The sequence below is a fragment of the Xenopus laevis genome, chromosome 4S (genome assembly GCF_017654675.1).
Source record: "Xenopus laevis strain J_2021 chromosome 4S, Xenopus_laevis_v10.1, whole genome shotgun sequence".
Taxonomy (NCBI): domain Eukaryota; kingdom Metazoa; phylum Chordata; class Amphibia; order Anura; family Pipidae; genus Xenopus; species Xenopus laevis.
The window spans coordinates 537,956-559,378 of NC_054378.1; the positions used below are offsets into that span (position 1 = coordinate 537,956).

A 21,423-nucleotide genomic window follows, 5' to 3' on the forward strand; every position below is an offset into this window, starting at 1 on the left:
GATCACTGACCTTCCTATATATTTATCTTTATTCCCTATTAATAACATTGGGATCACTGACCTTCCTATATATTTATCTTTATTCCCTATTAATAACATTGGGATCACTGACCTTCCTATATATTTATGTTTATTCCCTATTAATAACATTGGGATCATATCACTGACCTTCCTATATATTTATCTTTATTCCCTATTAATAACATTGGGATCACTGACCTTCCTATATATTTATCTTTATTCCCTATTAATAACATTGGGATCACTGACCTTCCTATATATTTATCTTTAGTCCCTATTAATAACATTGGGATGAAGTATAATATTCAGTGGCCAGTAGTGGTCAGGTGAGACTGGTTGGCAAGTTTTGGGCTAGTTCATGTCTAGTGACAGGGCTTGGGCAGCAGTTGTTTGTGCTGTGGGGACACTGAGAGGATTATTAGTAGATTAGAAGTAGAATTGCTTCAGTTTATAACACAGGCTGGTTCCCATGTTTATTCTCAGAGGGAATGTTATTATTTCGGATTCTATTACTTCATCACGATGAGGAGAATGTTTATAGCTTCACACAGCAATACTGAGTGTAACCCACGTCATATCCGGGGCTGTTGTAGTTATACAAAATGTTACAATATCTAAGAGCGACTTGTTGGGACTATAAACGAATATGAATTGTGAATCAAGTCCCATGGGTAGAAGTTATTATCAGGTCTGGACTAAAGTCTCCAGACCCCTCACATTGGACGAAACGCAACGGCGCCGGTTACTAATGAATAAAATCCACTAAACAAACATTTGTGTTGGCGCCAGACTCTCAGCCCGTGACGTCACATCCGCCAGGAACACGCGCACAAACGCGTGACGTACTTTTCCGGCGACTCCAGTCGCGGCCTCCACATCTTTATATATCGCGAACATGGCGGAAACTGCGGACGGTGAGTTGTTGTTTTAAATGAGCCAGACTGTGGTTTAAGATACGTTTGTTTTCTTGTGGGTACAGTGATTTGAATAGTTACTGCTGCTGATGTTGCACCGTCTTTCTTACCAACATTATCCCTTTCCCTGGTTTAATTAGTGTGAGGTTTATATGGTGAGTATCTGCCCCGCCGTGGCCTCAGCACATTCCAATCATTTCTCTTTATTATCCCCTGTGACTTCTCATCACTCCTGTCTCTTCTTCAAGGAGATCAATAGGAATATTGTGAGAACGAGCAGAAAAGGCCATTGGAAGTGACTTTTATAGGCGAGGATATTGGGATATTTACTCTACAGCTGAATGGGTCTAATCTACTATATATATATATATTTATTTATATGTGTGTGGGGCATAGGGTCGCCACCTGGCCAGTGTTTTACCAGCCTGACCTGTAAAAATGATGTTTGACCCCAATGTTATTAGTAGGGAAAAATTCTAAACATATAGGAAGGCCGGTATTTTTTCCAAAAAAGGTGTCAACCCTATTGGGGCAACGGGGTTAAACAGGAGACGCGAGAACTGAACGGGTTTAACCCAACAACTGGTCTGTCTGACTTGGGAATATCTTGTGCAGAATTCATATCATTTGCTTACACAGACCTGGGCTGTATTCCAACAACACCCGAGGGCCCATTGTTAAAGGGACACTGTCATAGGAATAACGCATCAGTTAATAGAGCTGCTCCAGCAGAATTCTGCACTGAAATCCATTTCTCAAAAGAGCAAACTGATTTTTTTATATTCAATTTTGAAATCTGACATGGGGCTAGACATATTGTCAGTTTCCCAGCTGCCCCCAGTCATGTGACTTGTGCTCTGATCAACTTCAGTCACTCTTTACTGCTGTACTGCAAGTTGGACTGATATCACCCCCAACAGCCTAACAACAGAACAATGAGAAGGTAACCAGATAGCAGCTCCCTAACACAAGATAACAGCTGCCTGGTAGATCTAAGAACAACACTCAATAGTAAAATCCAGGTCCCACTGAGACACATTCAGTTACATTGAGTAGGAGAAACAACAGGCTGCCAGAAAGCAGTTCCATCCTAAAGTGCTGGCTCTTTCTGAAATCACATGACCAGGCAAAATGAGCTGAGATGCACCTACACACCAATATTACAACTAAATACACTTGCTGCTTCAGGAATGACATTTTATATTGTACAGTGAATTATTTAAATTATTTATTAGAAATAAAAACTACATCATAAAAATAATGTCACAACCCCTTTAAGAAACTGGTTAGTAGACCTTTCAGGTAACAATTTGAAAAGAAATCGCGCTTCCTCAACAAGCAAGGATTTATAGCGCTATACAAATAAACATGTACACAAGATTATATTGTTTTGTCAAATAAATCCTCTTAAATCTCTGGCTGCAAAAGAATTCTAGCTGAGATTCACTAGTAGGAAATGTAAAGGTTCTCGGATAAGGTAGCTGTGTATTATTGCTCACTCCGTCTTGTAAGTGTTGCAGAATGTTGTACATCTTGGATGGGTAGTAGTAACAATGAGCTTGAAGAGAATATAGGAAAAAAAGAAAGGAATCGTCTTTTGGCAAATAGTAGAGTGTCATGGCCATTGAGCTAATATATTAATTAAAAATACAATACAGGTTTGGGAGCTGTTATCCAGAATGTTTAGGACCTGGTTCTTTCCGGATAATAAGTCTTTATTTAATTTGGATCTTCATCCCTTAAAGGGGAAGGAAACCTCGTCGGCGCTAACCCCCCTCCCCCCTCCCGTGTATTGCCCCCCCTCCCTCCTCCCCCCTGGCCTACCCCTCCCGCTGGGCAAATGCCCCATACTTGTTACTTACCCTTCTGCGCAGGTCCAGTCCAGGGAGTTCACAGGCGACCTCTTCTTCCACGCGATCTTCTTCCTCCTTTGACCGGCGCATGCGCAGTAGGATCGTTTCGCCGGTACGATCTACTGCGCATGCGCGTGACTTTTGGCGCATGCGCAGTAGATCCGTACCGGCGAAACGATCCTACTGCGCATGCGCCAAAACGCCGGTCAAAGGAGGAAGAAGATCGCGTGGAAGAAGATGTCGCCTGTGAACTCCCTGGACTGGACCTGCGCAGAAGAGTAAGTAACAAGTTAGGGGCATTTGCCCAGCGGGAGGGGTAGGCCAGGGGGGAGGAGGGAGGGGGGGCAATACACGGGAGGGGGGTTAGCGCCGACGAGGTTTCCTTCCCCTTTAAGTCTACTAGAAAATAATATAAACATGAAATAAAGCCAATAGGCTGGTTTTGCTTCCAATAAGGATTAATTATATATTAGTTGGAAGCTACTGTTTTATTATTACAGAGAAAAAGGAAATCATTTTTAAAAATGTAGATTGTTTGGATAAAATGGAGCTTATGGGAGACATCCTTTCTGTTATTCAGAGCTTTCTGGATAAGGGGTTTCCGGATAATGGATCCCACACCTACACTGGTTTGTCATAATAGCTTTGAAGTGATTCTGGGAGATTCTTAATTTACCAGTTTAACATTACTTATCTGTGTTCGGTTTGGACTTGCCTTCTCATGTTTTTGTTGAAGGGGTATTTGTCAGCTTTGGGGGTGGAGGCCCTTTTAAAGGGGAACTCCGGCTTCCAAACCAAAATTTGATAAAGAGGCCTCATAACACAGAAACCCCTGATAAACCCATCACAGTTCCCTGTTTCTTCAAAATGTCTGAATAAATGGCATTTTCTATGCTGAAATCCAGCTGTGTAACATTTCTTTTCTTTCTGCATCATTTGAAATCCTGGCAGGGAAGGAGGGACTAAACACTGATGTTACACATTGTACTTACAGACAGCATGCCGGAACTACATAACCCACAATGCATTGCACTTTGATGTTCTTTTCCTTATTGAAATCATGTGTGCAGGGAATTGTGGGGTTTGGAGGATGCAGGTTAAGGACAACTGGCTGTTGATACAAAGTAACAGTGGTCAGACAGCTCAGCAAAGTAGTCAGAAAGATCAGCAGAAGAGCAGGGGGCTGGGCTTAGGGAACTGTCAGAAACCATTAAAAATCATGAAAAGTCTGCATATTTTTTAATTGATGTATATTGCAAAGTTGCAAGAAATGGTGTATACTTTTCAAAAAGCTTAAGTTATGTTTTTGCGGAGTCCCCCTTTAGCCTGCCTTGCCTCCAACCCTTATATTGCAGCTGCAATGTGAATCTGACACAGATAAGTAACGAGGCTAGAGTTGTGGACAAGAGTTTAGTTTTAAAAATATCTAAAAAAAAACACAATGTATTTTGCATGCTGTCCTAGAATGGAGAGCAAACATGTGTGACTGAATGCAGTACACTGTACAGGAGGAGTGATACAAGCAAGTGTCCTCTGGAATGCTCCTACCTGAGGGCTATGAAAGTTGCTAGGGAACGCTGTACTTAGAGACTTATGGCAGGTTTTAATTATAGGGGTTTTTCACATGACTGTGAAGAGCTTTGCACTGGATTTTTTTCATCCAGTGCAGATAGTTGTGGTAGAGCTTGACCTTATAGTGCATAGGACTATGCATTTAGCCCTTTCTAAGTGGTCTCTTCCATGACAATATAATTTAAAGGAGACATTTTGTGTAAAAAAAAAAAACAAGAATGTACCAGTGCATTATATGCTTTTAATATATAAGGAATGTTCTTTAAAAAGTAGTGCTTCAGGCTGATTTATTGAATATTTGTGCATAAAATCCCTCCCTTCTCTTCCACTTCTTGCTCCATGAATTCTCTCACCAATCGGCTGCTAGCAGGACCTGATAGGGAACTGTAATTGCTTGTGTGACTGCAGGGCCATGATTGGCTGCCCCCCTCCTGCTGTGCTTCTGGCAGGGACCCTAAGGACATGCCCACCCCTTATTTGAAACTTGCACAGAGAACATCTATGGGGAGCTCCAATAAAGGGGCAATTTTTAAAAGACAAAATTAATTTACAGCCAAAAGTAAAACCAACACCATATGTTCTACATTATTGCCTACAAAATCAGGGGGGTTTCATTTCTCCTATATGTCTCCTTTAATGTTCTCTAAGCATGGCTGATTGCAGTCTTTCATGTTGGCACATTTTCTTTTTTTCTGCAGGAAGTAGAGAGGATATGATGGATCATACTTCTCAGGTAATGGATTTACTGTGTGTGGTTTTAATTTATTTCTTTTTGTCTTTTCAGTGTTTGGAATATCTTATGTTCAGTTACCTTTTTTCTTAATCTTCCCCTTCTAGACTGGTTAACTGACCCAATAACAAGGCACTAATAATTAATAATCGTAAACCTAGTGGCTTATGGCACAAGTGTATATGATTTTAATTTATTTTTGCAAACCAAAGCATTGTTTCCATCTTTTAGGGTGAGGTAGTGCCTTTTAGTTAAGGTACTGGCCATACACTGTAAGCCCCACGGGTAGTGTCCTCCATCCTTTTCTCTCCTTGACACTGAGCACTTAGCAGTGTAATAATATTTTATATATTTTTTTTTTATGTGAATTGTATTTCTAATAATGCGCTTATCGTTACTTATTAATGCAGTGACCCCTTGTTTGTTTCTAATTTACAGTGTTTTGCCCTCGAGCGCTATACAAATAAAAATATACATACAGTACATACATAGCTGGCATAGTTATTTCTTTAATTAGGAGCTTTCCTTTATTGTGTCCTTAAAGGAGAAGGAAAGGTTAAAACTAAGTAAGCCTTATCAGAAAGGTACACCTAAATATACCAGTAAACCCTCAAAATGGTGCTGCTCTGAGTCTTCTGTCAAAAGAAACACAGCATTTCTTTCCTTCTATTGTGTACTCATGGGCTTCTGTATCAGACTTCCTGCCTTCAGCTTAAACCTCATTGCCCTGGGCAAGAGCATGCTCAGTTTGCTCCTCTTCCCCCGCCCCCTCCCTTCTCTACTGTAATCTGATCCCAGAGCAGGGAGAGACTCAGGCAGGAAGTGATGTCACACCATGTTAATACTGCAGCTCCTATCCTAAACAAACAGAGAGTTTCTAGAGCTTTTTACACAGGTATAGTAAAACATTCTACAGAATAAATATAGCATTCTAGCTTGCACTATTGCAGCTAATCTATTGGCAATAAAATGCCTCCGTAGCTTTCCTTCTCCTTTAAAGGAAAACTATAACCCATAACAATGTAGGTCTCTATAAAAAGATATTACATAAAACAGCTCATGTGTAAAACCCTGCTTCATGTAAATAAACCATTTTCATAATAATATACTTTTTAGCAGGCTGTGCCATTGGGTAATCATAAATAGAAAATTCCATTTTAAAAAAAAAAATAAGGGCCGCCCCCTGGAATGGTACAATTCATGGTGAACACAAACAAACCGAACCTGTTAGGTCACATGAGCCAATTAACAGACAGAGTTGTGTTTTTTGCTTCCACACTTCTTCCTGTTACAGTTGTAGTATTTGTGGTCAGGTGATCTCTGAGGCAGCACACAGACCATCACAAAATGGGCAATATTTACTTTAATATATACACCAGTTTGGTAAGATTCTTTAATAGGCCTTGATATAACTATCTGTTGCTTAAATATTAATTTTGTGGGTTTAGTTTTCCTTTAAGCTTTTTATAAAGAGCAACATATTTTTTACTTCTCTTGACTCCGTTTGAATGGACAACAAATAGGGCCTTATTTGCAAACAGTCATCTATTTGCTTTCTCTGTCTAACTTGCCACATACTAATAAAAACAAATTTTATTGGTTGTTGTTTGTGAAGTTTGACACCTATGGAAGACTATGGCTTATGTTTACTGCATTGCTACATTTAGATTATCTTGAAAAGTTTTCCATGAAAAACCTTGTTTTTTCACAGCACAATTATTTAATTTTCTTCACAGACAGGACACAATAGTTACTGACTTTTCATTATTTTATTTCTTTTACTGACAGGCATTTCATTTAATATAGGGTGAAGGGATTTGCCTGATGGCTCTGTGAAGCAATAATATGATTTCTTCCTGGTTGTGCAAAGAACCCTGTTTGCACAGATCAGAGAACCTTTATGTAGTTTCATTTGCAGCTGCCCCATATCCATTTTATAGAAAAGCTTCATCATGTTTATTTTTTTCTGTTATTTTAGGTGCGGGATGATACTGAAATATCCTCTACTGCTGTTAGATTGGCACAGGTGGGTGTACTGGTTAAATTAGGATCACATTAAGTTCTATTTTTACTTTTCATGTCCATCACATTCTTGCTTTTTGACTTTCTCTTTTTCTTTTGCTTTGTTTTTATTTATATTTATTGAATTCTGCCTGTCCATATTCATTCTTATGTCTAAGTTAGTGTTTTCTTGTCCTCCCTATAGATGGCTGGGATGCCTCTACCCACACTTCAGGCTCCACCCCCACCCCCAGGTCTCGGAAGAGGTTTTCCAATAGGCTTGCCTCCTCGCATCACTACTGACCCTGAAGGGGCAAAGCAATCACAAGGGCCAAAGGTAACATTTTATTTTTTGTCCTAAATGATAAGTCTCTAAACAGTGTCATTAATAAGTATCAGTCTGGGATATGAGGATTCTGAGGACCATACTGAAGTAAGAAACTTTCTAAATACAATTTGCATCGCTTTTGAAATAATCAAATTTATCTTCACTATTCTTCCCTTCCTTCCCCCATCTGTTTCTCTTCATTCTCTCTTCATGCAGCAGTTGGGTGTCAGATGTCATTGACAGTAAGATCCAATATATCTTATAAGGGGGCTAGCTTTTCTAGCAGATGAATTACAGCTCATGCAAATAACTGATTCCAGCACAAATACAATCTAACAAAATAACTGTCTCTCTACATGCAGAATTTGTGCAAAAGGCAGACATCTTCTAGGCAAAAGCAGCCCCCCTATAATATATATTGGATCATTCATCTCACACCCAACTCCTGCGTGAAACAATTAAGAGAAACAGATGATGAGAGAGGGATAGTGAAGATAAACTTGATTATTTCAGAAAGTTACAGAATTATTAATTGATGTATTTAGAAGGTTTCTTATTTCAGTATGATGAAGCTTATATTACATTTTCATTTTTGCGATAGTTGCCCTTTAAATACAAGACTATACTGTGCCATTTATTTATGTAGCAACCGGATTCAGCTATATTTAAGAGGACATTTCTGTTTCATTATTTACTACACCATATTTACTCAAAACTGTTTAAAATGAGGGTTTCACTGTTTATATTTTCACTTGATCTCTTTTTTTATAGTATTACCTCAGGAGGTTTGAGAACAGGGTAATTGTGTAGGGCAAGATGGCAAAGTATTCCAGGGACAAGAGGCAATTAGGGAATATGTTTTTTGTGTTATGACTTGGGCTTATTGGGGGACTGTGGTTTCTGGACAAATATAAAGACTGAAAGGGAGTATAGAGAGTATAATAAGTATAAGATCATAGCAGATAAATGAGGAGAAGATGAGTGGATAACTAAGTAATTTCTGCACCACTTGACTGTGTGTTTGGGTGTATATATAATAGACATTTTATTATTTTATCTATTATTTATATAGCACCAACACATTTACACAGAGAATATACATTATTCACAGCGGTCATATAAAAATGTCTCTAAATAACTGTGGCCCATATGTTTTACTAAACATAAGTGGGGGTTGGAAGATCCATTGCCTTTCAAAAGATTCTGCTCAACACAAGCATTTACTTACATTGTACTTCTTTTTTTCTAGGCGACCCTTATCGATCAGGAAGTCTCCAACACACGGTCCCCACTTCTTCCTAGAGGTAAGTATTGATATATTTCTACTCTAGAAACAACTCTGTCCGCGACAATCTGTAACAGTATCTTCATTTCAGGTACCATCCCCATAACAACTTCAATCCCGCCATTGATGTCCTCCACAAACCGCCCTCGAGTCCAGTCACAACCTTCTGGAGAGGATTCCAAGGATGTGAGTCCAACCTCTTGTCTATTTATTGGTTCCTGTCTTATTTTACAGTCTTTCTTTTTTTATTATTTTATGTGCTGCAAAATACATTTTCATTTTATCATTTCCTTCACTTCTGTTTATTAATCCCTTCTAATTATTTCTCTTTTTAATATAACAGGCAGAGGATAGTTCAGCAGGACCAAAAATCCCTCAAGTCCTTGAAAAGATTCTTCAGCTTAAGGAGCTCAGGCAAGAAGAGCTTGTATCTTTGCCAGTGACTACTGGTAAGCTACCTCTATAATTTATGATTAACATTGCCCAGGAAATAATTATTGCTGTAGCCCAGATAATAATTTAGTCCCCTTGTCACATTTTCTCATTAGAGAAACTAACACATACCGTATATACTCGTGTATAAGCCGACCCGTGTATAAGCCGAGGTACCTAATTTACCTAAGAAAACTGGAAAAATGTATTGACTCGTGTATAAGCCTAGGGGCTGATTGAAAATCAATCTGTACTTTGTACAGGAACGCTCCTCTAGTCATATAGACAGCCCTGCTGAGAATAAGGATTGCACTTCCCCAAGCAAACAGCGTATAAGAAATTCAAATCCCGTAATATCGGATCCCTCACCTCCCTCTCCCATAGCGCATCAGGACTCTGTGACTGACGATCGCCGCCCGGAGCAGGTCCAGGAGCTCCGGGCGGCGCGTCCTTCCCTGCCGGCGTCCTTCCAAAATGGCGGCGCCCATGGCCGCCACTTGGGTAGAGGCGCCGGCGCCGCTACCCACGTGGCGGCCATGGGCGCCGCCATTTTGGGAGCGACGCCGGCAGGGAAGGACGCGCCGCCCGGAGCTCCTGGACCTGCTCCGGGCGGCGATCGTCAGTCACAGAGTCCTGATGCGCTATGGGAGAGGGAGGTGAGGGATCCGATATTACGGGATTTGAATTTCTTATACGCTGTTTGCTTGGGGAAGTGCAATCCTTATTCTCAGCAGGGCTGTCTATATGACAGGGATCCGGTGAGGGATTGGCGTATGACCCGCGTATAAGCCGAGGTCGAGTTTTTCAGCACATTTTGGGTGCTGAAAAACTCGGCTTATACGCGAGTATATACGGTAAGCGGTATATGCTCTTAGGATTCACGCATGCAAAAAAAAAATGCCCAGCATCAAAAATAACCTTTGATATGCATATTTCTTTACTATGGGATTTACTGATTAATTTAAGTGCTGCAGAAAGCACAGTACAGAATTATAACTTTGATACTTGTGTGTCTGAGTTTGTCCCTACAAAAACTAATGTTCATTACTGCAGCACACAACTAAAGACAACAGTGGTATGTCTTTCATTTCCCAGGAACATCTGAGTACTGGGGTGTTTTCTGAAAAAAAGATTTTTAGTGAAGCAGTATTCGGTTGTATGTAATGTGAAAAACTGGCTGTGCAAAAATGTGGGTACCCTTGTAATTTTGCCAATTTGTATGTATGTAACTGTTTAATACTGATAACTGGCAACACCAAATTGGTAGGATTAGCTTGTTAAGCCTTGAACTTCATAGGCAAGTGTGTCCAATCATGAAAAAAGGTATTTAAGGTGGCCAACTGCAAGTTGTGCTTCTGTTTGACTCTCCTCTGAAGAGTGACAGCATGGGATCCTCAAAGCAACTCTCAAAAAATCTGAAAACAATGATTGTTCAGTATCATGGTTTAGGGGAAGGCTACAAAAATATATCTCAGAGGTTTAAACTGTCAGTTTCAACTGTAAAGAATGTAATCAGGAAATGGAAGGCCACAGGCACAGTTGCTGTAAAACCCAGGTCTGGCAGGCCAAGAAAAATACAGGAGCAGCATATGCGGAGGATTGTGAGTGGTTACAGACAACCCAAAGATCACCCCCAAAGACCTGCAAGAACATCTTGCTGCAGATGCAGGTGTATCTGTACATCGTTCTACAATTCAATGCAATTTTCACAAAGAACATCTGTATGGCAGGGTGATGAGAAAGAAGACAGTCGCGTATGCAAAAGCTCATTTAGACAAGCCACATTCATTGTGCTTCAAAGTGCTTTGGACTGATGAGACAAAAGTTTGGTCATAACAAAAAGTGCTTTGCATGGTGGAAGAAGAACATCGTATTCCAAGAAAAACACTTGCTACCTACTGTCACATTTGGTTCCATCATGCTGTGAGGCTGTGTGACTAGTGGGACTACTGGGGCTCTTGTTAAAGTCCAGGGTCATGTGAATTCAACCCAATATCAGCAAATTCTTCAGGATAATGTTCAAGCATCAGTCACAAAGTTGAAGTTACGCTGCAGGGGTTGGATATTCCAACAAGACAATGACCCTAAACACACTTGGAAATCTACAAAGACATTTATGCAGAAGGAAAAGTACAATATTCTGGAGTCACCTGATTTGAAGCAGAATGTCCATGCTCGGCAGCCATCAAATTTAACTGAACTGGAGAGATTTTGTATGGATGAATGGTCAAAAATAGCCACATCCAGAATCCAGACACTCATCAAAGGCTGTAGGAGGCGTCTAGAGGCTGTTACATTTGCATAAGGAAGCTCAACTAAGGATTAATGTAATTCATATACATAATATATATTCACATGCATGTAGTATTGCTTTTCAACCACTTGTTTGTTTGTTTTTCTCAAACAGAGGAGGAAGATATTGATGGAGACTCCCGTTATGTTAATACAGCTTCAGAAGCAGAAGAGGATAATAGTGTCCTAAGTAAAAAAGAGGTCAGATGCCATTCTGCAATCAAACATGTCTTTGTATATTGTATAGAAATGTATAATAAAATCAGGGTTCATTATGTGCATACTTTCATTTATTTTGGTGAAAATTTACCATAACGCCTTTGAGGGCTTAATTTATACTAGGGCAACAGTAGTTGCTAGAACTTCCTGTATACTCTCTTTGTGGATATATAGTGCAGTACACTCTTGTAGTATAATGTCCTCTATGGTTTTAACTTACAAAATGCTGTTTAAATCTTAGTCTTTCACGTTCTGTCATGTTAGGGAAAGTTATAAATATATACTTGTTCATTTGTGTTCAAAGAAAAAAAATCGAAGGAGGAGAAATAGAAAGAAGCGAACACGTAAAAGAATGGTTGCCACAGAAGCTGCAGTAGTTGATGAGCTTAATGAAGCTGCAGAACCTGATCTTGCAGGTGGAAAACTGGAGATAGAGTATGTGACAGAAGAACCTGATATCTATGATCCCAACTTTATATTCTTCAAGAGAATCTTCCAGGCCTTTAAGGTACATTTATGTGAGGTGTTTGTGGCTGGACATCTTCCAGGCACTTTAAATATCATTCTTGGCTTGTTTCATATTGGGAAATTAAAAAACCAGTTGTGCAGCCCCTTCAAAGTTTGTGTGGCACCCTTAGGGGCATGTCTCCTCATGGGTTTTTGAGTGAAATGGCAGTAGATTCCATGTGAGTATTTGTTAAACTTTTTGTTTGTTTATTTCAAGTATTTTCCAGTTTTACTTAAATTTGTATAGTTAAATGAAAAGTGACACTTTTTCCCCATTTATCGGGAACATATCACTATCCCTTTAAACTATCTGGCTGCCTCTATTCCTCCCCACAGATCCCCCATTATGGACCTTTGTCAGTCACTGATACAAATTCTGTCCCTGATGTCTCAGTAGATGAGGTTGCAAATGGAGGGCAGGCTAAAATCTTGATATATTAACAGATTAAGAACATTTTCTGATTATTTAACGTATAAGAACCACTAGATAGCTGTCCTGAGGGCTTGACACACAATCCTTCAATTTTTTCACTTTTAATTATACAGCTGACCGATGATGTAAAACGGGAGAAAGAGAAGGAGCCTGAAAAGGTGGAGAAAGTTGAACCAGCAGTTCCAAGAAAACGATTTGAGGAGGAACTAATGGACAGTGATAGCGACAGTGATGCAGATGTAAAGCATTATTTATTTTCTTGTTAATTATTTCTTGTTTTTAATCTGTAATTGATATAAATGGATATGATTAACATTATATTAGAAAGTAATTTATACAATATTACAAACCTGTAAGAGGAAGAAGAATTTATATATGTATTCTCATCCAGAGAATACAGTAGCCTTGCTCCTTGTCTTACCTACACCTGTATTTTTCATTGAAATGAAAACTTGCATTTCACCTCAACAACTTCCTGTTCCTTTTGAGCTGAAATTGAATTGTGTTGCGCATAATCTAGTTTATTTCTGTTTTTTTGAAACACCTTTTTTTTTAATTGCATCACTAGGAGAAAAAGAATGATGCTCCCAAAATGTCTAAGAAAAAGTTGAGAAGAATGAACAGATTTACAGTGGCCGAACTAAAGCAGGTAAGGGCTAATTGTTGTAAGTAAGGATCATGGTGAAATTACTAAGCAATTTAATTGTTCGAATCTAGTGCTATATTAATAAGTCAGCAATAAAATACTGAACCAGTAACGATAATACATTGGCTCTATTTCTTGGTAGGTATGGTATATTTGTTGTTTAATACAAACTTTTGTGAAAGAAGTATGAAAACTAATTAGAATTGGTGCCTGTGTGCCCTCACCTTATTTTCCTCATTGAACTGTCATGTTTTTCTTATCAGTTGGTTTCACGACCAGATGTGGTAGAAATGCATGATGTCACTGCTCCAGACCCCAAACTACTCGTTCATCTGAAAGGAACTCGAAATTCTGTTCCTGTTCCACGTCACTGGTGTTTTAAACGAAAATATCTGCAAGGAAAAAGGGGTATTGAAAAACCTCCTTTCCAACTGCCTGACTTCATCAAAAGAACAGGCATACAGGAGATGAGGGAAGCTCTACAGGAAAAGGTAGGAAATAGTTAAAAGAATAACAGCAAATTAGGTAACATTGGGTTGGTTCTTGATGAAAATGATAGCGATACTATAACCTATTACTAAGTAATATGTGAGCAGCAACTACAATGATATCATAGAACCCAGAGAAACTTCTTTGTATCAAGAGAATGATACCCAAGGATTTACAATCCAGTCCTTATAAAGTAGTTATGTCAACTTTAACAAAGCAGAACATTTGTGGAGATTGCAGAATATGGTATCCTATTATGTATTTATGAATTCCATAATTGTATCATTTTGCCCCCCAGGAAGAGCAAAAAACCATGAAATCTAAAATGAGGGAAAAGGTGAGACCGAAGATGGGAAAAATTGACATTGACTACCAAAAGTTGCACGATGCATTTTTCAAATGGCAGAGCAAACCCAAGCTTACCATTCATGGCGACTTATATTATGAGGTAAATTGTGGGGGATTTTTTTTTTTGTCTACTGACATTACATTAACCATGTAATTATGTAACATCTCATTTATCTTGCTGGTAAATAATACTTTCTATTGGATATATAATAAACATATGAAATTCCATAATATCAACTTTTTGTTATGCTATGTAAACAGCGAGCGTTCTTATCCAACATGCCACTTTTTTATTAACTCAAGGGGAAGGAGTTTGAGACCCGCCTGAAGGAGAAAAAACCAGGTGACCTCTCTGATGAGCTAAGGATTACTCTGGGAATGCCCGTGGGTCTGGTGAGTTTTTTTTAATTTTATCCCTATCTTTTTTTTTTTTTTTTTTCTCACCATAATAAAAAATACCAAGGTTTGGTAATATACACAATAAAATAGCTTTAATTTGATAACATATATAATGTTGACGCATACAGAAAAATGCTAATATTGTACAATTGTTTATTGATCCGGTATTAATGGCTAGTCCCTCATAGCAATAATTATTTTCAATGGGCAGCCGTAGGATGTTTGTTATGCATGCCAATGTGCCAATCAATGACAACCAAACACAAGATGAGCCTACAGATAAGAAAGGTGTTAGTATATTAATGAGATTTTGTGCCTGTTGGTTTACAGGACCAGCACTTGACATGGGGAGCTTCCATGCTGATAGCACCTTTTTTGTGCCATATACAATATAGATAAGGAGATTTAGTGTACTCACCGTTAAATCTCTTTCTCTTCAGTCGCTTGGGGTATAGCTGGGGTATAGCTGATGCAACTAGGAGGAGGACACAACAATAAAAATACTAGCTCCTCCCTCACTGGCTATACCCTCCAGGAGGCAGAGCCTAAACCAGTTTGTACCAGTAAAGTCTCAGACCAAGATTGATTTGCTCTGCTAACCCACGCGATGCCAAGGTGGGTCGAAGGGATGTGCCCGAGGCTGAAAAAATGGAGCGTAGTAAACAGTCTTTTTGTCCATGGGATCCTTAAATGAGGAAGCATCTGGAACAGGAAGGGCAGTGTTTCTAGACAGGCGAGAAACCGGTGCATCTACTGATGGAGGAGTGGACCACCTTTCTGTGATATCATTTGTGAAGTGGTAGAGTTTTAAAAACCTCCTGTTTGCTTGAAAAGCCTTTTGGGCTTATCCCACTCCTGCTGAATAATGTTGTCAAGCTGTGAGTGAGAGGGAAAAACTGGCGAGACCTTGCTGTGTCTCTTAAATAAGGAACCCGAAGTAGAGGTGGAAGACTCTGGTTCCTGAAGATGAAGGGTATCCAATACTGACAGAATAAGAGAATCTACCGCCTCAGAAGAATGTGGTATTGGTTCCTCCTCGTCACTGACTGATAATTCTCCTTCAGATAGATTGGCGTCTGGAGGCAGAGGGGATTGAATTTTGTCTCCATCATCGCTTTCCTCATCCTTCTTTTATGGGCTTTGCTCGTGGGGTTGTCGAGCCTGGATAGAGCTTATCAATATACTGTGCCAGTTTAGGGATTCCTGTTGCTAATTTGGGATGCCCATTCAGGAATGACCTGTTCCCCAGATTGTCAGTGGAATTGTCCCCTGACGCCCCTTGACTAGCTTGCTGTACTTGAGGAGGAGCCATTCCTAGAGTTTCCGGAACCACAGCCGTAGGTTTGCAACCAGTACATAGTGGTTCCTTGTGCCCGAGGGTAGACGCTTAGGAAAATGAAGGCTGGTTGGTCATTGGCACAGTGCCCAGCAGACCCTGGCGACAATCCCAAATTGGAAGGTGCCAAACAATAACCTCCTACTGTGTGTAGGGGTTGGGACACCCCCCAAATGCCAGAATAAAACTGACTAAAGACACAAGTCCAAAATCACGTCCTTCTCCTGAGGACACAACAAAGAACTGGTTTAGGCTCCGCCTCCTGGAGGGTATAGCCAGTGAGGGAGGAGCTAGTATTATTTTTATTGTTGTTTCCTAGTTGCACCAGCTTTACCCCAGCGTTTCCTGTGTCCCCAAGCAGATGCTGGAGAAAAGATTAGTCTTAGTTTATTCTATATACATTTTATGGGATGAGTATATGTATAATACAGTTCTCAGTTATCTTTTCTGTGTTCCTCAGAATTCCCATAAAGTGCCCCCTCCCTGGCTTATTGCAATGCAGAGATACGGACCACCCCCCTCCTACCCCAACCTTAAAATACCAGGACTCAACTCCCCCATACCAGAGGTATGTCATTTCTTTTCTTACTTGGTTGTATGTGGCTTTTCCCTTCTCTAACTGGTTTTTGCTTCTAACTTATTTTAACATTTGTCACTTCACTCACTCATTCATTTAATTAGGGATGTTCCTTTGGATATCATGCTGGAGGTTGGGGGAAACCTCCTGTGGATGAAATGGGGAAACCTCTTTATGGTGATGTGTTTGGGACCAATGCATTAGATTTCCAGGTATGTATTTACTCCCATTTATCGCTTCTTTCCACACCTGCCTTTTCCAGTCTTACATCACATGGCTCCTATTTTCACATGGACGTATGGTATATGGAAATACTAGATTAAAGGTCGAATATACACCTTCTTTAGAATAATCCAAATGAGTAGTTTTTATGAAGGCATAAATGATTCAGAGAAAAGCACAAACACATTCCAAGAGGCTCACCAGTTGTATATTGACACCTTACCACAGTATTAGGGTTTCTTTCTGGTTATTAATGAGTCTGCTGCTCCCTGGTGGTGTTTTCAGCATCATCCCTGAAATGCTCTCTCCTTATCTTATATACAAGTGTGGAATAAGCTCAAGGTGAGTCCAGCTATACTACACCAGTCACACACCACACTGCCAGCAGGATATACCTTGTTCCAAACCCTATGGACAGGACATCAATTCAGGCCTTAACGTGGGACTTATTTATGCAGACCACATTTAGCCTTGGTAAAATCCCATCAACATTATCCGTCTTAGGAGATGAAGCTCTGGAGATCATAATGCCATTATCCAAAGCGTCTTCAATTCCTTTAATTCCAAAGAGAGCCCTTTAACAATGTAATAGTCTTTTAATATAGCCACAAAAATCACATATCACTCAGCATTCCTTGGACTTGCAACTCTGGGCCAGACCTCAAGAAAATGTATTTCAGAATGAAATGATGCTTTCCCAAAGAATGACAAGACTTGCCAGATCCTTGCTATATAAGGACAGGGGTTGTCCTGTCTGCTGTATCTATATCTGGAAAAAGAAATTAAAGGAGAAGGAAAGCTACCGCGTCAGTTTACCGCCAATAGATTAACCACAATAATGCAAGCTATTACACTATATTTATTCTGCAGAATTCTTTACCATATCTGAGTAAACAGCTCTACAAGCTCTCACTGTTTGTTTAGGATAGCGGCTGCCATATTAACTTAGTGTGACACTCAGATTACAGGAGGGAGGAAAGCAAAAGTGGAACAAACTGAGCATGTTCAAGCCCTAGCCTTGGAGGTTTAAGCTGAAAACAGGAAGTCTGATACAGAAGCCCATGAGTACACAATAGAAGGAAAGAAATGTGCTGTTTCTTTTGACAGAGGACTTAGAGCAGCATTACTTTGAGGGTTTACTGGTGTATTTATATAGATCTTTCTGATAAAGCTTGCTTAATTTAAGCCTTTCCTTCTCCTTTAAAAAACAACTGGGCAGCAGTGATTTCTATAGAAGTTATTCAGATACATGAATGCAAAATCTGCTCACACATCTGTTTTTGCTTGCATAGAGCAAGAATGAAGAAGAAGACATAGACAGAACCCCATGGGGAGAGCTGGAACTATCAGATGACGAATCCTCTTCAGAGGAAGAAGAAGAAGAGAGCGATGAAGATAAACCTGATGAAACCGGCTTTGTTACCCCAGCAGACAGGTGTGCTGCTAGCTTTCATTTTTTTTACATAGATGGGTTAAGTTTGAGAAGAATTTTGGGGTCTTTCCCGTGTAACACAAAAATATCACTAACTCTGCTTACGGTTTGTCAAAAGGTTGTCCCTTTCTTCGCTGTCTTCAAATTGAGATCTTTGTTGAGCCCTTAAAATCACACCAGAAATTGCAAATATTATATATATATTTGTTTAGAATCCACCAGTTTAGTATTTATTGGTTGTAAAACCTCTACTTTGCATGACAGATGTTTACATTCTATATGTGTGTAGAGAGCAATGGATGATCTTTTTTTTTCAGCACTTAACTAATAAGACCAATTGTATTCTCAATAACATTCATCTGGTTTACATAAATACTCCCTATTGACCCCTCAGATAGCAAACCCCATAGCTACATATTAACTAACAATATAAACAATACTGGAGATTCTCTCATAACTGCACAGTTTTCAATTATTACAAATATCTGTTTTTATTTGTTTAACTTTTTAGTCTTTTGCTCATTGTTTTGTTAATTCTGACAGTGGTTTAATTACCCCGGGAGGCTTTTCTTCTGTCCCTGCTGGCATGGAGACACCTGAACTGATAGAGTTGAGGAAAAAGAAGATTGAAGAAGCCATGGATGGGTAAGAATTGTTAATTGTTATGTTCCACACTCTACACCAATTATTATTACTTGGATAAATTCATATATACACTCATTTAATTTGTGGTTGTAATGGAACAAGTTGAGTAACAAATATGAATTAATTCATAGTTTTCTACACTTGGAAACTCATTTGGTTACTTAGCTAATGTTACTTTTTGATTACTCTGTCAAGATTACGTTTAGTGTGTGTTTCGACAGCACGCCTTGTTAGACTATATACTCTTGTTTTTTTATTTTTTCATTTCATTGTTTTTTCTTTGTCTTCTAGAACTGAGACACCACAACTCTTTACTGTACTTCAAGAAAAGAGAACTGCTACTGTGGGTGGAGCTATGATGGGTTCCACCCACATCTATGATATGGCCACGGTAAGAAGACAATTGTTGTATAAAACTTATTGATAAAAGAGACAGGAAAATGGTTTTAGGGAAAGAACTGAAATGAAGAAATTACACAAAGAAGCTGTTTTAAGGGGTAGACGAGTCCAGAGACTTAGTTGGTGGTTGTATAGAATGGATTGATCTGATTTTCCTACAAGATATCAAGGTTTTAATAAGGGTGGGAAAAACCGTGACAAAATAAGGGAACATGATTAGACTTTTCAGTAAACTGGTATTAACTGTATTGTAAATCTTCCATAGGCCATGTCCCGCAGAGGTACCGCCACTGAGCCACAGGGTGTAGAAATTGCCCTGGCCCCTGAAGAATTGGAATTGGACCCATCAGCAATGACTCAGAAATATGAGGAGCGTGTAAGGGAAGCTCAGGAGCAGGTACAGAAAGAAGACTTTAGTGACATGGTGGCAGAACATGCAGCTAAACAAAAGGTAAGTTGAAATTGTACAAAAAACAAAACAATGTATGCGCATCTGGTTATCCTGAAAGTCTCCTAAAAGCATTAGTGAGCTTTGTCATTAGGCCTGTCTCACAGTCGGCTTCATCTCATAGGTATTCTGTTAGTCACACCAGTCAAGATCTTTCACAACCATCTCAGCAAATTGCTTCTGTGTGGTTACAATTGGTGCTATAGACATTGTGCTAAAGCAGTAAAAGGCCTCTCCTAAACTGCTGCCACAGAGATGGAATACTGGAATTGTCAAGTGTTCCCTTTCGCTGGATCAAGGGGCCCAAACTATGAAGTACAGCAACAAACTTTACAGTTATTACTACAAAGGACACATTTGTGGTGCCCAAGAGTTGAGTAGTGTTGACCTTTGTGCCAGTTCAGCTAGTGATGTTAGGCTTGTGTATAACGCTCTGTCCATTTAAAAAAAAAAAACAAAACACACCTCGTGCTGGCGCTGCTTCTAAAAACAGTTTGGAACTCTGCTTTTATATTTCTGTTGTTCCAAGTGTTAATGTAGTCCTTCCCAATTTTATGTGGTATAATGCACTTACTACCGTATATACTCGAGTATAAGCCGTCCCGAGTATAAGCCGAGGTACCTAATTTTACCTCCAAAAACTGGGAAAGCTTATTGACTCGAGTATAAGCCTAGGATGAGAAATGCAGCAGCTTCTGTTAAGTTTCAATCAAAAAATTGAGGGTTTCTGCTCCCATTGGAGGTGCCGGCATCTTGTTGTTGGATGCCGGCGACCATTCTTGGATGCCGGCGACCATTCTTGGACGCCGGTGAATATTCTTGGAGACTATTCTTAAACGCCGGCGACGGTTTTTGCACTTGACCCGAGTATAAGCCGAGTTAGAGTTTTTCAGCATATTTTGGGGCTGAAAAACTCGGCTTATACTCGAGTATATAAGTATATTGGAAGTCACTGGACAGTTACGTACATAACACAAAAACACTGCCTTTAAATGAACCACTGTAACTATATTTAACCACAGTGGGTGAAGTGTTCACTATGTGTATTCATATAGATGCACTCTAGCTGTGTGTGTATGTATTACATTATTATATTCAATCCATTTTATCTCTCCTTATCTTCTGTACAACCTCCAGCAAAAGAAGCGGAAGGGGCAACCACAGGATTCACGAGCAGGTGGCAAGAAATACAAGGAGTTCAAGTTCTAGGCCTAATTCCACACCCATTTTTTTCCCCTCTTCCTTTTACATTCTTTTATTTCTAATAAAACTGTTAAATTAACAGAGGTTTGTCCTTTATTTATGCTTACCCTATTATATAAGTGTAATTGTGTGTGTTAAGGGATTATATTCCTTATAAGATGAATATTGAATGGAGGCGGGAGATAGCGACTAGTCTTTTTAAATGTTTTTGCTTGTCCAGAGTGTCCAGGCATATTACTTCAAGGATTTGAATTTGTTTTCACCAGGCACTATGGATTTGAATGCATATCAGTGCGGATGTGGGTTGTCTATGTGGAATTTGCACATAATCATCTTTTTATAATTATAGAATAACTATACAGCAGCATATTATACACATACAAATACATTGTGGAAAAAGTAATGATCAATAACAGATGGCCCTCTAAATGACAACTTGCAGTGTGCACAGGGGCCCATGTTTTAAATGAAATCGAGCTTGGCCTCGGCATTAGCTAAGTGCACAGAGGCAAATCCATGAGTTTACAAGGAGTTTGTTTAAATGGTAAATCTTTTTCAGGAGTTGCAGCTCCAGTTAATGCGACAGTTGACTAACACTGATCAAGGTGGAGTATGCTTGTGACTTGCAACCAAGTGTAGAAGTTATAAAAATGTAGGTAGAATTGAAAGAAATTCCAATTATTCAGCATTTA

At 39.4% G+C, this 21,423-nt stretch overlaps 1 protein-coding gene across 2 annotated transcripts; it reads left to right on the top strand.

Annotated features, from left to right (window-relative positions):
* The first annotated feature begins 808 nt into the window (after nt 1–808).
* On the top strand, nt 809–20,810 carry sf3b2.S (splicing factor 3b subunit 2 S homeolog). Of its 2 annotated transcripts, none has more exons than XM_018259956.2 (21): nt 809–935; nt 5,059–5,093; nt 7,069–7,116; nt 7,297–7,428; nt 8,669–8,723; nt 8,796–8,890; nt 9,048–9,153; nt 11,544–11,629; nt 11,952–12,155; nt 12,701–12,826; nt 13,156–13,236; nt 13,497–13,724; nt 14,021–14,170; nt 14,374–14,463; nt 16,266–16,373; nt 16,487–16,594; nt 17,897–18,039; nt 18,580–18,681; nt 18,973–19,072; nt 19,346–19,531; nt 20,666–20,810. In XM_018259956.2, the coding sequence occupies exons 1-21, from the start codon at nt 917–919 to the stop codon at nt 20,735–20,737; spliced, it is 2,274 nt and encodes a 757-aa protein (XP_018115445.1). In that variant the 5' UTR covers nt 809–916; the 3' UTR covers nt 20,738–20,810. The 2 variants fall into 2 exon arrangements, with proteins under 2 accessions (XP_018115445.1, XP_018115446.1); XM_018259957.2 differs by lacking the exon at nt 809–935 and adding an exon at nt 950–1,090.
* The last annotated feature ends 613 nt before the right edge of the window (nt 20,811–21,423 follow it).